At 55.0% G+C, this 15,338-nt stretch overlaps 3 protein-coding genes and 1 long non-coding RNA gene across 4 annotated transcripts; 3 read left to right on the top strand and 1 right to left on the bottom strand.

The window, feature by feature from the left end:
* The first annotated feature begins 190 nt into the window (after positions 1-190).
* Positions 191-3,851, top strand: BLOC1S1 (biogenesis of lysosomal organelles complex 1 subunit 1). Its single transcript, XM_003252856.4, has 4 exons — positions 191-357; positions 1,087-1,159; positions 3,241-3,373; positions 3,643-3,851. The coding sequence occupies exons 1-4, from the start codon at positions 213-215 to the stop codon at positions 3,751-3,753; spliced, it is 462 nt and encodes a 153-aa protein (XP_003252904.2). The 5' UTR covers positions 191-212; the 3' UTR covers positions 3,754-3,851.
* Positions 3,852-5,336: 1,485 nt separating this feature from the next.
* On the top strand, positions 5,337-8,901 carry RDH5 (retinol dehydrogenase 5). Its single transcript, XM_030822492.1, has 4 exons — positions 5,337-5,668; positions 5,860-6,118; positions 8,071-8,234; positions 8,507-8,901. Exons 1-4 carry the CDS (start codon positions 5,359-5,361, stop codon positions 8,728-8,730), a joined length of 957 nt encoding a protein of 318 aa, XP_030678352.1. The 5' UTR covers positions 5,337-5,358; the 3' UTR covers positions 8,731-8,901.
* Positions 8,902-9,633: 732 nt separating this feature from the next.
* Positions 9,634-13,365, bottom strand: CD63 (CD63 molecule). Its single transcript, XM_030822491.1, has 8 exons — positions 13,107-13,365; positions 12,432-12,508; positions 11,332-11,520; positions 11,071-11,145; positions 10,881-10,976; positions 10,308-10,448; positions 9,999-10,082; positions 9,634-9,812 (listed from the first exon to the last, which is right to left on the bottom strand). The coding sequence occupies exons 2-8, from the start codon at positions 12,495-12,497 to the stop codon at positions 9,747-9,749; spliced, it is 717 nt and encodes a 238-aa protein (XP_030678351.1). The 5' UTR covers positions 12,498-12,508; positions 13,107-13,365; the 3' UTR covers positions 9,634-9,746.
* LOC115837256 lies at positions 13,254-15,003 on the top strand. Its single transcript, XR_004032297.1, has 2 exons — positions 13,254-13,505; positions 13,806-15,003. It is a non-coding gene; the product is annotated as an uncharacterized LOC115837256 (long non-coding RNA).
* Positions 15,004-15,338: the final 335 nt, after the last annotated feature.

Below are 15,338 nucleotides of genomic sequence, written 5' to 3'. Positions count from 1 at the left end.
AAGCCTGAGATCCACAGGAAATATTTAAAAACTGGCTTGGCAATATAAGTATTAAAAAAATACTTCTTCCAACACTCACCAAAAACTAAGCTCCCAATAAAGAACACTTCACCTGCCCTCCGCAACCCTCTACCTCTCTTCCCCGCCAAGATCTTCACCCAACGTCTCAAAAGGGCGGTTCCCAACCTCACGTGACACAGCGGTCACGTGACATGGCCCCGGGGAGCCGAGGTGAGCGTTCCAGCTTCCGGAGCCGGAGGGGGCCCGGCTTACCCAGCCCCCAGCCCGACGTGACCATGCTGTCCCGCCTCCTAAAAGAACACCAGGCCAAGCAGAATGAACGCAAGGAGCTGCAGGGTGAGCCAAATATCCTGTCGGCCGTTTTCTCTCCGGCCGCGGCCTAGCTTCAGCCCGGAGCCTGGATCTCGAGTAACTACCCATATCCAGGGAAAGACTCCAGCTAGCGGGCAACGGGCATGGGGAAGAGGCAATTTCAGGGCGGCTTTTTTTGAAACTACTTTCCCTTGCCAACTGGCTCCGGTCCCTTGGGCAATACTCCGGTCCCCTCCGCAACGCCCCCAACCCCTGCCCTGCCGCACCTCAGCCCCGCCCCTGCCCCGGAGCGCCCTGCCTATTGGCCCTGGGAGCCTCTCGTCCTTGGCGGTGGGAAGGAGCGACTCTGGAGGGAGGAGGGTGTGGGGAACCCCCCAGAGATGGGCTTCTTGGAGGCCTGAAACCACCGGAACGGAGGTGGGGCACTTGTTTCCTGAGTCCGGGCTGGCAATCTCGGAGTTACCGATTCTTCGGCCAAGTAGTGGAGAAAGAGTGCCTGGGCGTCAGGAGTCCTGGGCGCTGCCGCTGACTTCCTGGCGTCCCTGAGTGAGTCCATTTCCCTCCCAGGGTACCAGTTTCCTCATCTCTAAAATGAAAGAGGTTGCGCTGTTTTGCAAGGTCCTTTTCAGCATTCGGAGATTAGTTAAGAAATTTCGGCAACTAGCAGAATAGTAATGGATGGGTAGGGAACCTTTAACACTACCCCTCAAAAAACCAAGTCTCCCCTCCAATTCCTTTTCCCCCTCTCCCCAGAGAAGAGGAGGCGAGAGGCTATCACTGCAGCGACCTGCCTGACAGAAGCTTTGGTGGATCACCTCAATGTGGGGTATGAACCTCTTATCAACACCAGTTTCCTCCTTCCCTATGCCGCCCAAGTTTAGGCACTGGCCAGTCTGGCCCTCAGACCGCTGTTGAAGGGGTGGGATGTTCCACTAATTCCCCTATCCTACCCCGCCCCTCCCAGCTCTTTGTAGAGCAACGTGAGTCAACTCTTGAGTCCTAGCACTGGGCAAGGGAGGAACAGCTGCAGTGGTTAGAGAAGTAGCCAGATTTCCCCTTCCCCACATTAACTTCCCTGGGATTTACAACTTGATGCCATCTGCCCACCTCCCTTCACCCTTCCAAGTCCAGCTGTCACTTCAGCAGGAAGGAGAGCACCCTCCTTCATTAAAGCTTACCACCCCCTCCTTCCCTGCCTCCCACCCTCTGGCAAGCCTGGAGAGCAGCTGGCAGGAAAGAGATGGCACATCTGGTGGTGGTGAGAGTAGAACTTGTTCCAGGAGCTATGGCAGAGCCAGGCTGTCTCTTACCTTCCTACTGGGTCTCTAGGGACCACACCCTGCCCCAGCCCTAAACGAGAATGCCAGTAACAGCCAAAGACTTGGGAAAAAGCAAAGAACATTGTCTCTTGACCCTGAGTGACCCAGAAGCGTGCAGAGATGATGATTTGCTAGTCTGCCTGTTGGAAGAAAGGCAGTATGGTACCTTCCACCCCAGGTCAAGTAGAACAGCTTGGTGTGAATCCAGAGACTGAGTCATCCAAGTGAGCCATGCAGGGGCTGGGGTCATCTTCATTACTCATCTTGGGGGAAGGTTGAGAAAAAGAAAGTTGTGGTTGGGGCCTCTGATCTCCCTTCTCTCCAGGCAGCTCTCTTTACTCAGTGTGAATATAGAAGCAGGTGGTCAATGGGGAAAGCCAGGAGTTCAGGAATTCTCAGGGGAGTCTTTCAGTTCCTATCCCACCCTTGACAGTGACCCAGCTGTCTCCCAAAAAGAGGGAACAGGGTCTGCCCTCCCATTTCCTCCCTCCCACATTCGCACCTCCTGGGCTCTGCTGTGCCCATCATTTATGAGATTGGCCCAGGCTTCTCCCTCTTCTTTTCCTTTGCTAGATGCCACCCCACTTTCAGCTTAGAGGGCAGCTAAGCCAAAGCCAGATTAGAAAGGGTTTTGTGTTGCTGCCCACGGCTCCTCTCATTCCCCGGAAAGGAAAACAAAGGCTCAGTCTATCTTGCCCCCCGTCAGGTGTCCTGCCCACTCCCTCAGCCCCCACTAACCCCTTCCCCCGCTCCAGCCCCCACACATTCCAGTGGGTAGGGGCACCGGATGTGGAATCTCCTGGCTGACTAGAGCTTTGGGGTGGGAAGTGAAAAATTCAACAGCCAATAAAGGAGGACAATTATTGCGGGGGTTGGGGAGGGCAAAAAACACTGGCAGAAGGTTGGAGACACCAACCCCATGGTAGTAATGGTAACCACAGCCCATACCTCGATTGAAAAGAAAAACTAGTGTGTAAGGCAGAAGGGAGGGAGCATGTGTGTGTGTATGTGTGTGTGTGTGTTCCTTGATCTGTGTGGGCGAAGGCGAAGGCTTGAGAGAGCAACTGAGAGCTGAGAAGAAACCCCTGGGATACCCTCTTTTGACCCAGGGTTCCTGGGGAGGGGGTTTGTGCTCCCATCCTAACCCAGCTTCAGGGAGGGGCCCAATTTCCCTCTCCAACTTCTTGCATAGATCCCTAAGCTTCCAATCACTGCCAGATGTGTTCCTCCTGCTGGATTTTCCCAGTTTTTCCATGCCCCTTTTTCCCTCCCAGCTTTTTCCTCAGGGATATCACCCCAGGTTTTCCCTCCCTTCCCCCACTCAGCTGCAGGAACTCCTTTTTGGGGTTTGGAGCTGGTATGTTTCTAGTCAGCTCCGAGCTTGGCTCTCCTGGGAATCCTGGGAGTGAGAGGAAGGAGCTGGGTTTATTTGCATGTACTGGTAGTCATTTGCATCACATCCAAAAATGGCCAAAATTATGAGCCCTGATTCTTGGCTGAACTCCCACTGCTGCAATGGAATATTAGTCCCGGAGACCACCCCCAGCTAGCTGGGTGAGCTGATCTCCTCCCTCCTCCAACCCCCCAGTGTGGCCCAGGCCTACATGAACCAGAGAAAGCTGGACCATGAGGTGAAGACCCTACAGGTCCAGGCTGCCCAATTTGCCAAGCAGACAGGCCAGTGGATCGGAATGGTGGAGAACTTCAACCAGGCACTCAAGGTGGGCCATACTCCCTACCTCACCACCCCAATCCTGGGCCCCCATTGGCTGCCTCCAGTCAGGTTACCTCAGGTTTAGGTTAAGGAGGAAGTAGGGTGGTCCCAGAAACCCCATCTATAGCCCCAGTGTCAGAAAAGGTAGAGGAAGAAAGAAAAGCAGTTGGTGGGTCCAAGTAAAGCCTTTTCCAGGAGATGAATAAAACGTATTCCCCAGACTGGAAGCCATACTCTACCCATTCTGATTCCTGGGCTCCCACCTCTTCTTCCCAGGAAATTGGGGATGTGGAGAACTGGGCTCGGAGCATCGAGCTGGACATGCGCACCATTGCCACTGCACTGGAATATGTCTACAAAGGGCAGCTGCAGTCTGCCCCTTCCTAGCCCCTGTTCCCTCCCCCAACCCTATCCCTCCTACCTCACCCACAGGGGGAAGGAGGGAAGCTGACAAGCCTCGAATAAAACACAAGCCTCCATTTCTCTGTGGTGTGTTTCAAAGAGCTACTAGCTCCAGTGTCGGGGGTGGGAGTGGAAGGTTCAAAGGTGGTTTCCCTGAGGGATGGGTACCTTTTGGGTAGACAGTGGAACTAGCTTCCTCTTACTGTCCCAACTCTCTTCTCCTTCATGGCCCTTGTGCAGGTGTCTGTTAGGCAAGCAGAGGGTGGGAGTTCCCATGCCTCCTGAGAGAAGGTCCTAGTAGCCCTGCCCCAAGCTTCCTAATTCAGGACTTGTTTCCTACAGAAGAGAAACAAAGCAAGGTACAGGCCTGGTCCCCAGCTCTGGCTTTCTGCCTCTCCACGTGCTCATGGCCTCTCCTAGGCTAACACTAAGCAGTGTCATGAGTCTGAGCCAGGTGGGAGATTAATTCCTGGGGGCACTTCAGGGCTGAGAAGGGGGAGGAATGACAGGTCCAGTAACCATTACCAACAGAGCAGTGCAGCTGCCATCCTTGACAGCTCCCTCCTCCTCAGAGACCATGACATAGATGGTCAGGAACCCAGGCTGAGAAAGACAGCCAAGGGGTGGGGGAAGCCTAGGCAAATCTGGCCTCTGCCAAGTCCCGGCTTCAGCCAGGCAAACTCCAGCCTCCCTGGCTCCTCCTCCTCCTCAGTCCTTTCCCCACCGTCACACATACACTTAATACGCTTGGCATCCAAGTCCACCCACTCCGGACTTTGGCCTTAGCAGTAGTTAGTGTGGGAGGCTGGGAAAACTGGGAGCAGTCTCTTAAACAAAAGCAAAAGAATCAGCTTCGGGCGCTGTAGTACCTGCCAGCTTTCTCCACAGGAGGTAAGTGGATACTGGGAGCTGGGGGAACTATGAGAAGACTAGCCAGATATTACATGTATTGCCAACTCAAAACTCAGCTTTTAACATGCTTCCTCACACATTATCCCCTTAGGTCCCCTCAGATCCTCCACAGCTCTGAGGTGGACGTGGTGGGGTCTTAGCCCCACTTGGTAGATGAGAAAATAGGTTCAGAGAGAGAGTGAGATGCTCAGCATCACACAGCAAACCTGAGGCCACCAGGACTAAATGCAGGGTTCTTGGCCCTATACATCATTCCAAACACAAGACCCAGGTTGCATATAGAAGATTCAGTGTCCCTGGTTTAGAAGGAGAGAAGGTGTGAGGCAAGCAAGAAGATGCCTCTGCTGCACTCCATCTGGGCAACAGAGTGAGACTCCATCTCAAAAAAAAAAAAAAAAAAGATGCCTCTGCTCCATACAGCAGATCTGTACACAGGATCTGGCTCATGTGGTTTTACTTAAGTTAGCCACAAATACAGGGTCTGCCCACATCTTTGCTTTGCACAGATGAGCCATGGTTGGCCAATTATCTGCCAACCAGATAATTTCTCAATATGCTCACACCAGATGCTTCCAGCTAGGGAAGGTATTAGGGGAAAGGGCTTGAGGGCTGCAGTAAACTGGACAAGTTTTTCTGCCCAGCCTAGGCTGCCACCTGTAGGTCACTTGGGCTCCAGCTATGTGGCTGCCTCTGCTGCTGGGTGCCTTACTCTGGGCAGTGCTGTGGTTGCTCAGGGACCGGCAGAGCCTGCCCGCCAGCGATGCCTTTGTCTTCATCACCGGCTGTGACTCAGGCTTTGGGCGCCTTCTGGCACTGCAGCTGGACCAGAGAGGCTTCCGAGTCCTGGCCAGCTGCCTGACCCCCTCCGGGGCCGAGGACCTGCAGCGGGTGGCCTCCTCCCGCCTCCACACCACCCTGCTGGATATCACTGATCCCCAGAGCGTCCAGCAGGCAGCCAAGTGGGTGGAGATGCACGTTAAGGAAGCAGGTAAGTATGGTAGACCACCAGGAATATGGTGTGGGGTGTCCTGATCCCCACAGTGACCCCAGGAGTCACCTGCAAGGGCTGTGGTAAGCTAAAGGGACAGTTTGAGGAGGAGTTTTCAGTTGCTCCCAGGAAGAAGAAGGGGCTGTGGGAATGCCTCACCTACCTCCAGCATCCTTCTCATCTCCCCACAGGGCTTTTTGGTCTGGTGAATAATGCTGGTGTGGCTGGTATCATCGGACCCACACCATGGCTGACTCGGGATGATTTCCAGCGGGTGCTGAATGTGAACACAATGGGTCCCATCGGGGTCACCCTTGCCTTGCTGCCTCTGCTGCAGCAAGCCCGGGGCCGGGTGATCAACATCACCAGCGTCCTGGGTCGCCTGGCAGCCAATGGTGGGGGCTACTGTGTCTCCAAATTTGGCCTGGAGGCCTTCTCTGACAGCCTGAGGTGAGGGGTACAGGGCTCTGGGTTCCAGGACTAAGAGCAGCCCACTCAACAAACATAGGCCAGCAGAGATGGTTAAGATACAGCACATTGGAATAGTTAAGAAGAGACAGTTAAGGGCTAGACTTCATGGGTTCAAACCCCACCCTTATGTAAGCTTTGTGACCATAAGTAGATTACTTCTCTTTACCCATTTTTAATGCGTTTGTTTTTTGCTTTTTTGAGACGGAGTCTTGCTCTGTCGCCAGGCTGGAGTGCAGTGGCGCGATCTCGGCTCACCACAACTTCCGCCTCCCGGGTTCAAGTGATTCTCCTGCCTCAGCCTCCCGGGTAGCTGGGACTACAGGCACACGCCACCATGCCTGGCTAATTTTTGTATTATTAGTAGAGACAGGGCTTCACTATGTTGGCCAGGTTGGTCTCAAACTCCTGACCTCGTGATCCACCCACCTCAGCCTCCCCAAAGTGCTGGGATTACAGGTGTGAGCCACCACACCCGGCCTTGCCTCTCATCTTTAAACAATAAGGTTCAAAGTTCCATGGGAGCACAAAGGAGACATGATGAGGACAACGGGAGTAGGGCCTGAGTTTTTTTTGTTGTTGTTGTTGTTTTTTAAGCGTTTTGCTCTTGTTGCCTAGGCTGGAGTGCAATGGCGAGATCTCAGCTCACTGCAACCCCTGCCTCTCAGGTTCATGTGATTGTCCTGCCTCAGCCTCCCGATTAGCTGGGATTACAGGCACGTGCCACCACTCCCAGCTAATTTTTTTGTATTTTTAGTAGAGATAGGGTTACACCATGTTGGCCAGGCTGGTTTTGAACTCCTGACCTCAGGTGATCCACCCGTCCCAGCCTCCCAAAGTGCTGGGATTATGGGCGTGAGCCACCACACGGCCCAAGGCCTGAGTTCTTAGCAGAAGTACAAGGCACCTAAGTTTAGTCTACCTTCTAAGGAAGCCTGCCTTTGTCACCATCACTCAGCAAATAACCTCAATGTCTCCCTTTGTCCCTGTCTCTCAGCCTTAATTTTCCAGGCAGCATCATGGAACACATATTTTTTTCTTAGTTTTGAGACAAGGCCTTGCTCTCACCCAGGATGGAGTGCAGTGGTACAGTCACGGCCCACTGAGCTTCAAACTCCTAGGCTCAAGCAGCTCAAGTGATATCCGCCTCAGCCTCCTGAGTAGCTGAGACCACAGGCGCGTGCCAGCATGCCTGACTAGTATTTTTTACAGATGGGGTCTTGCTGTGGTGACCAGACTTGTCTCAAACTCCCGGCTTCAAGCGATGCTTCCGTCTGGGCCTCCTAAAGTGTTGGGATTATAGGCGTGAGCCACTGCATACTGGAACACATACTTTATACTTGGATTTTTTTTTTTCTCCCCTCCCCTCCTGCTCCTTACTTATACTTGGATTTCTACATCTGTGCCAGGGCAGTGGGATGTATCCCCACTTTCCCCATCAGCTTACCCTCCAGCAAATATGAGACTATACTCTTCAATACCCAGCACTCAGGGCTCAACCCTGTGTTTTGGGAGCAAGTGAATGGGGTTCCTCTAGGTCAGGAATCGGCAAACTCAGTACTCAAGCCAGATCTGGCCAGCTGCCTACCAGCTGATAATGGTTTTTTTATTTTTAAATGGTTACATTGTAAACTGTTATATAAGTACCTGATAATATCATTAATTTTGTTTCTTGGCCTGCCATGCTTAAAATATTAACTCTCTGGCCCTTTAAGAAAAAAATGTGCTGACCCCTGCTCTAGATCAAAGAAAACAAACCTCAAAAATACTTTCCTCCCTCTACCCCACTTGACCCTTGTCCCGGGGCAGTAGGCATCTCCGTCAAAACTCTTGTCCCTGTTCTGTGGTAACTTTCTCAGCTCCCCAACCCATGTCCCTCAAAGTCCCCTCCCTATAGGGCAAGAACCCAGCAACTTCCCTCTCTCCCACTCTAGGCGGGATGTAGCTCATTTTGGGATACGAGTCTCCATCGTGGAGCCTGGCTTCTTTCGAACCCCTGTGACCAACCTGGAGAGTCTGGAGAAAACCCTGCAGGCCTGCTGGGCACGGCTACCTCCTGCCACACAGGCCCACTATGGGGGGGCCTTCCTCACCAAGTGTGAGTAGCCAGGCCTACACAGGGGCACATGAAGGGAAACGAGTACCAGAAAGGCCAGTCCTGCATAAGCCTGCTGGGAGGCGGGTGGGGCACCCAGGGCAGGGTTGAGGGTGAACAAGATGTCACAAGGGTGCCCAGGCCATGTGGAACCTGCCCACTCCCCACACTGAGGAGAAGACTGAGGGTGACAAGCCCAGGGCCCCAGAAGACAGTACCTAAGATGAGCTGGAGTGAGGAAGGGAAACTGATTGCAACCACCTATGGGGCTGCAGACCTGAAAATGCAACAGCGCATCATGAACCTGATCTGTGACCCGGACCTAACCAAGGTGAGCCGATGCCTGGAGCATGCCCTGACTGCTCGACACCCCCGAACCCGCTACAGCCCAGGCTGGGATGCCAAGCTGCTCTGGCTGCCTGCCTCCTACCTGCCAGCCAGCCTGGTGGATGCTGTGCTCACCTGGGTCCTTCCCAAGCCTGCCCAAGCAGTCTACTGAATCCAGCCTTCCAGCAACAGATTGTTTTTCAAGGACAAGGACTTTGATTTATTTCTGCCCCCACCCTGGTACTGCCTGGTGCCTGCCACAAAATAAGCACTAACAAGAGTGTATTGTTTAAAAAATAAAAAGAAGGTGGGCAGAAATGTGCCCAGTGGAAGGCTGACCCCATTTAAGTGCCAACTACTCCAAACCAACATGCTCACGGTCTCTGGCCTGTTCAGTGCCTGCAAAACAGCTAGCACCCACAGTGGGGCGCCAGGGAACTGCCTCACATCTACAGCTGCACCTCAAGGAGTGGCCATCAGAGGGCACTTTGATACGTTTCCCTTATTTTCTGAAGGGGAGTAAGGTTGCAATTCAGTGTCTGTACTGGGAATAGTCTTTATATTTCTTGGGGGAGAAGAGCAGGTGATGAAGAGGGTTCGGGGCCAGGCTGGGTGGCTTCCATGGAAGAAAAGGCAATATTCAGATAAATTCTCCTGCTAAGGACACTGGCCACACAGGTGTCAAGGCGACTTATCACACTTTGAAAGGAGCTGGATGATTGGCCAGGAAGGGAGGTGCTGGGCCCTTAGCGGTGCACAGAAGGCCAGGAAGATGTCCAAGGCAGATGTGGGCTGGGCTCTCCCAGGTGGGACCTTTCTGGGGAGCTGCTTTGACTTATGCAGCTGATGGCTTCATGAATGTTAGTAGTGAGCCTGGCAGCATAAGACTAGGGGGCAGAAAGCACCACAGTCTCTGGATCCTCACTTCTCCCACTGCCTGCCCAACCAACACCTTCAGCAAAGTCCTCCTTTCCCAAACACCCCCCAAAATAGACCTTCTCGAAGTACACATGCAGTAAGGTTCCAGAGGACAGAGAACATGGGTAAGGAAAGGAAGGAATCAAGCATCACTCTAAGACAAACTCAGACCATCTCTCTTTTTGGTCTGAAAAAATAATCCGTTTACTTGAAAAACCTGGAGGATACTATTCCACTCCCCCAGATGAGGAGGCTGAGGAGACCAGACCCCTACATCACCTCATAGCCACTTCTGATACTCTTCACGAGGCAGCAGGCAAAGACAATTCCCAAAACCTAGAAGGAAAGATGGGGACGGGGGTGGAGAGGAGTCAGAAGGGCTAGCTACCCCAGACCCATGGAAGAGACCCCAAACACACACTCCCAGGCCAGTACCTCCTGCTCAGCACCCTCCTCCCCTCGGCCCCTTCCCTCCAGGCACCCTGGACAGAGTCCCAGCCCCTGCTCAGGGTTATCTCTTACCTCGACAAAAGCAATTCCAAGGGCTGCTGCAGCCACCACCAGCACATTTTTCCTCAGCCAGCCCCCAATCTTCTCCACACAGCCCTGAAGGGTGGCAGGCACAAAGGACAAAAGCACCATCACAAACTTCCCACCCCAACCCCCTCCCCTGGTCCATCAGTCTCTTCCCTGCCCCTGTACGTTTCGCTCCACCCTTAGCATTTCCAGATCCCCTCCCCATCCCTGACCCTGTCCACCTCCATCCTGGGTCTCCTGCCTTCTAAAACATTTCCCAGGTTTCCCAAGTCCCATACACAGTCTCCTCCCTACCTCCTTATGGATCGCCTTCTCGTTGAAATTAATCCCACAGCCCACAGTAACATTAACGCAGCAGGAGTCGGGGACTCGGTTCTTCGACATGGAAGGGATTTTCTCCCAATCTGTGTAGTTAGCAGCCCCACAGCACTTAAACTGGGGGAGGGAAGAAATATGGAGAAGAAGGTTGTTAAGTGAACCTTCACCTTCAATATGGAGATGAGAATTCTTCTTTTTTTTTTTCTTTGAGACAGAGACTTGCTCTGTTGCCCAGACAAGTGCCCAGCGGTGGCTCGATCTCAGCTCGCTGCAACCTCTACCTCCCAGGTTCAAGCGATTCTCCTGCCTCACCCTCCTGAGTAGCTGGGATTACAGGCACTCGCCACCACACCTGGCTAATTTTCGTATTTTTAGTAGAGACGGGGGTTTCGCCATGTTGGCCAGGCTAGTCTTGAACTTCTGACCTCAGGTGATCTGCCCACCTCGGCCTCCACAAGTGCTGAGATTACAGGCATGAGCCACCACACCCAGCCTTGGAGATGAGAATTCTCTATTCCCACCACCGCTGCTCCCAACAACCCCACTCACATCTGCCTGCATCCTGTCCAGGATCGAAGCAGTGTGGTTGTTTTTCGGGTAATTCTCCATCTGCTGCCGGAAGTTGTTATTAAACTCTGACATCACCTGAGAGTACGGAGGAGCACTGTTGCCGTCAGAATTCAAGCACCTGGGTCCCAGACCCGGCTGAGGCAGGCCCTTCCCATTATTCCCTGCTTACCTTATCTCTAAACACATAGCCAGCAATGGCTGCAGCCACCTCCACCAACATGATAAGAGACAGGAAGATGGCAAACTGCAGGAGCAAGGGACGGGAGTCAAGTTTGGAGTCTATGCATTACAGGGGCCCGTTCTGGCACAGCTGGTCCCTGGACACTCACAAAGGTCTTCCTCACCCACCCACCTCACCCACCTTCCTGAGCCTGAACCAAGCTGCTCTGGCAGTCCCAGACCACCCATGTTGGTCCCGCCCCCCACTCACCGTGATCATAAGACAATAGTTCTCCTTGCAGGCCCCGCAGCAGCCCACAAAAGCCACCAGGAAGAGGAAGACACCCACTGCGATGATGACCACTGGCAACAGAGAGCCAGGGGTAGCCCCCTGGATTATGGTCTGACTCAGGACAAGCTGTGCCCCGACACCCACGGCAATCAGTCCCACTGCACAGGCCTAAGAGGAAATCAGGTGAGGATTAGGCCAGATCCACAACACAGTGGCCCTCCATGGTGGAGGACACAGACTTGACCCCATCCGGAAGAGAGATTCTCACACCTCCAGGGAATTTCTTTGGCTGTGGGGAAGGGGGATGACCCATCCTTGCCTGCCCCTACCTCCCCTGATCCCCTCCCGGCTCTTTAATCAGGGACGTGACCAAATTCAAAGACCTCTCAGAAAGCCTTGACCCCAAGGCACGTATTTCTGACACAGGCTTTCTACAGCCTCCAGGGCTCCCAGCTCAATTCTCTCTCAGAACTGCCCCCTCACTATCCTCCAGTGCACATCCCACGCGCGCATCAGCTGTGACTCAGGTTCCTCTGGCCAGTTAGGCCAGGAGAAGGGAAGAGGAAAAGGGGGCAAGAGTGATGTGCCCGTCCCTAGACAAACAGTAGCCTCTCAAGCCAGGAGCCCAGGGCAGGAGCAAATTGAAGTCGGCAGAGCCCTTCCTCACCCCCAAGGGCTGGGAAGAGGGAAAGGGGGAGAGGGACTGGAGAGGCATGAGAGGGTTGGGGAGGAAGAGACGGGAGAAGGGAGAGCGAAGGGAAGCCCCGTGGCGATAGCATCAGGCGGTTGGCTGGTTGCCCCACTGCCCCATATCACAAGTGGTTGGGTCACCAGACAGGAAGGGCCAGGAGGGATGGGGGTAGGGGTTGCTGCACACCCAGGATGGCCATTCTCGGTGGAAACAAGCCTCAGGTGTCCAGGAAAACTGGAGGAGGGAGTGGCCGCTCTGTCTTTCCCTGGCTTTCTTTCCACATCTGGTCTCCAGCTGCCTTAATTCTCATTCCCTCAGCCCTCACCATTGTGGAGCCAGGTCTCCCCGCACCCTGCCGGCGCGCCCCCCAGGACCCCTCGCCACTCACGCAAAAGGCCAGCAGGAGGACGTAGAGCAAGAACTTCACACATTTCATTCCTCCTTCCACCGCCATGGCTGCCGGGCCTGGGGCAGAGGGGAGGGCGGGGGATTAAAACTGGCCGAAGGGGGACCTCGGTTTCCGGGCTCCCGGCCGGCCCTCGAGGGCTTCCCTGCACGGCCCCGATTCCCGGCCCCTCCCACCCGGAAACCCGCGGTCGGATCCACGTCTCCCAGCCCCCTCTTTACCCGCAGGAGAGGGGTGGGGGCGACGGCCGCGAAGCCCGGACCCCGCCCCGCCGCCTCTGGGGCCCAGGACAGATCCAAGGGCGCCGGCAGGGCCTTGAGCCTGACGCCGACCCTCGGCCCGCCAGTCTCCGGGCGTCAAACACCCTCTCCCCACCCAACACCCAGCCTGGAGAAACGGTCTTCAGTCCAACCCCGACCCCCGCCCCAGCCCCTTTCCCCTGGGCTCTGACCTCCCCGCCCACCAAAAAAAAAAAAGTGCAGCCAGCACCCCCGCCACACCCTGCCCGAGCCCAGGGAACTTCGAAGCAAAGTTGCTCGAAGGCGGCTAGAGAGCGCCGGGCGAGTCTCCGCGGGCCTGGGGAGAGCCCTGGAGGAAGGGACTGCCGGTGGTCTCTCCCAGCCCGCGCCGAAGTCCGCCGGGTCCCCGCGGCCTCACCTGGGCTTCCCAAGGCTGCGCGCTCCTCTCCCGCCGCGGCTCCGGGGCTCTCTAGCTGCGCCCCCCAGCTCCCGCCCCGCCTGCCGCGCGGCCCCGCCCCGGGCTCCAGCCACGGTCCCCTCCCCCGCCGAGTGGCCGCCGGCCTCCCTCATGTGACGCGGTAACAGCTGCGGCCTGAGTCACTGGGCCCAGCGCGGGGTGGGCCGAGCCCCCCGCCTGGCCAGGGCCACGTGGCCCCTACCCGGAAGAAGGCGCCCACCCCCGCAAAGGGAAAGCCGTAAGGGCAAGACCTCGGGGCGCCTGGGGCCCCCCTCTGGCGCTATACCTCCGTGCCAACTCGGGGTAGGAGAGCGGGGCGGAGCGCTGCCTGGGTCACTCTGGTTCAGAGAAGCGGACGAGGTGGGTGAGAGTTACCCTCTGAGCGCCGGGGCGGAGAGCTGAGGCCGGGCGACAATGTGGTCTGTGAGGTTTCCCCATCCTACCGTAGCCCAGCTCTCTCCTCTGGCTCCAACTCTGTGCAAGCCCCCTCCCCATCCGACTGTGCAGACAGCTGGGGACTGCCTGGGGTCGGGTGGGGCCAGAACAAACACTTCCAGAAAGTCCCTGGCCTCACATCCTGGGTGTCTCCCAACATTCTAGAGCATGCTAGAGTGGGGATTTCTGGCCCCCCTCTATTAGCACAGCTTCTCCATTTTCCAGGGCTCCTAGTCTGAGAAAAGGGGAGGAAGCCCTTCCCCGAAGCCACGCTACCCAGTCAATCAAGACACGTCCGCGTCGGGTCCCGCCCTCTAGGGGAGGATTGACAAGGTCTGTGCTTCCAACCTCCCGGACAGCTCCTACATCCGTCTGTGATAGCGAGGGCTTGGGGGAAGACACGAAGGCAGGAGAGGCTTACATCCTCTGGATTTCCCCGTCTTATCCCAGAAGACAAAGCCAGGTGAGGGCTGGAAGCGGGCTAGAGGGATCAAGCTGCCTCCCTCCCTTGTGTGCCAGGGGTGGTCCCCAGAAGAAGCTGATCTGAACAGGCCGGAGAGTAGGACAGGCCGTCACACCCCCACACCTCCAGCCTCGGCCCCACTCCTTGGGCTCTTAAGGTCCTGCCTCAAGAACCACTTCCTGAGTCTTGGTGTATGTGTGTACACAAAGAAGGAAAGAAGTCTCTAGAGCTAAAGGAAGGAGATCCGGGTTGGGCTGAGAAGCACCTTCCAGGATCACGGCCTTCCCGCGGGACACACCAAGCCCATTCCGGACCTTGCTCTTCCTGACCATGGCTGGCAGGCTGTGGAGGAGGAGCGGAGAGCTGAAGAAAGGAGTATTCATCAGGTTCCTTATTGTGCTGCCACTAGATGCCAGGCATGTGCTAGGCTCAGGGGCTGCAAGGAGAGGAAGACAGCGGCCCTGCTCTCTGCTAGCAGGCAGAACCAAGTTCTGGCCACCCTGTGAAGAAAGGCAGAAGCCTGCGGTGGCAGCTGGTTAAGCTCAGAGGGAGGGAAAGGGAGAGGAGAATGGATTTCACGGAGCAGAAGGATGTGCTCAAGGTGACCTTGCAGAATAAAGGGAAGAGCTCCAGGGACAGAGAAGCAGTTGACTGTGGGGAAAAAAAGGAGCATTTTTTTAAAGTACGTGGCAGGTTGGGGTTGGCTGGCTCAAAGGGCTTGGGAAGGATGTGGTGAGATGGGTTGAAGGTGGTCTGAAGATCAAGATTGAGAGACTTTAGATACATAACAACCAACTGCAATGTTTGGTCCTTCATTGACTGGTTGAACAAACCAGCTGTGAAAGACATTTTGGGACATACAAATATGGACTGAGAATTAGACATGAGAAAATTATTTTGTTAACTGTTATCATGATTAACAAAACGGTCATATAATGATATGATTATGTAGAGAAGTTACTCTAGTTTTTCCTCTTTTTTTTCTTTATTCTCATCTCAGCCAATGCATTTTTTTTTTTTTTTTTTTTTTTGAGATGGAGTCTCGCTCTGTCGCCCAGGCTGGAGTGCAGTGGCGCAATCTCGGCTCACTGCAAGCTCCGCCTCCCGGGTTCACGCCATTCTCCTGCCTCAGCCTCCCAAGTAGCTGGGACTACAGGCGCCCGCCACCACACCCGGCTAATTTTTTGTATTTTTAGTAGAGACGGGGTTTCACTGTGTTAGCCAGGATGGTCTCGATCTCCTGACCTCGTGATCCTCCTGCCTCTGCCTCCCAAAGTGCTAGGATTACAGGCATG

Source organism: Nomascus leucogenys, chromosome 11 (genome assembly GCF_006542625.1).
Source record: "Nomascus leucogenys isolate Asia chromosome 11, Asia_NLE_v1, whole genome shotgun sequence".
Lineage (NCBI taxonomy): Eukaryota > Metazoa > Chordata > Mammalia > Primates > Hylobatidae > Nomascus > Nomascus leucogenys.
This window is presented reverse-complemented; position numbering and strand designations above follow the sequence as displayed.

Excerpts from the sequence above, each read along its gene's own strand:
- BLOC1S1 (XM_003252856.4), top strand. The coding sequence starts at position 213 with ATGGCCCCGGGGAGCCGAGGTGAGCGTTCCAGCTTCCGGAGCCGGAGG. Across the intron at positions 358-1,086 it reads TGAACGCAAGGAGCTGCAGG|AGAAGAGGAGGCGAGAGGCT; the intron begins GTGAGCCAAATA and ends CCCTCTCCCCAG. Across the intron at positions 3,374-3,642 it reads ACTTCAACCAGGCACTCAAG|GAAATTGGGGATGTGGAGAA; the intron begins GTGGGCCATACT and ends TCTTCTTCCCAG.
- RDH5 (XM_030822492.1), top strand. The coding sequence starts at position 5,359 with ATGTGGCTGCCTCTGCTGCTGGGTGCCTTACTCTGGGCAGTGCTGTGG. Across the intron at positions 5,669-5,859 it reads GATGCACGTTAAGGAAGCAG|GGCTTTTTGGTCTGGTGAAT; the intron begins GTAAGTATGGTA and ends ATCTCCCCACAG. Across the intron at positions 8,235-8,506 it reads GGGGGCCTTCCTCACCAAGT|ACCTGAAAATGCAACAGCGC; the intron begins GTGAGTAGCCAG and ends ATGGGGCTGCAG.
- CD63 (XM_030822491.1), bottom strand. The coding sequence starts at position 12,497 with ATGGCGGTGGAAGGAGGAATGAAATGTGTGAAGTTCTTGCTCTACGTC. Across the intron at positions 11,146-11,331 it reads ACTATTGTCTTATGATCACG|TTTGCCATCTTCCTGTCTCT; the intron begins GTGAGTGGGGGG and ends TTGCTCCTGCAG. Across the intron at positions 10,977-11,070 it reads GCTATGTGTTTAGAGATAAG|GTGATGTCAGAGTTTAATAA; the intron begins GTAAGCAGGGAA and ends CCGTACTCTCAG.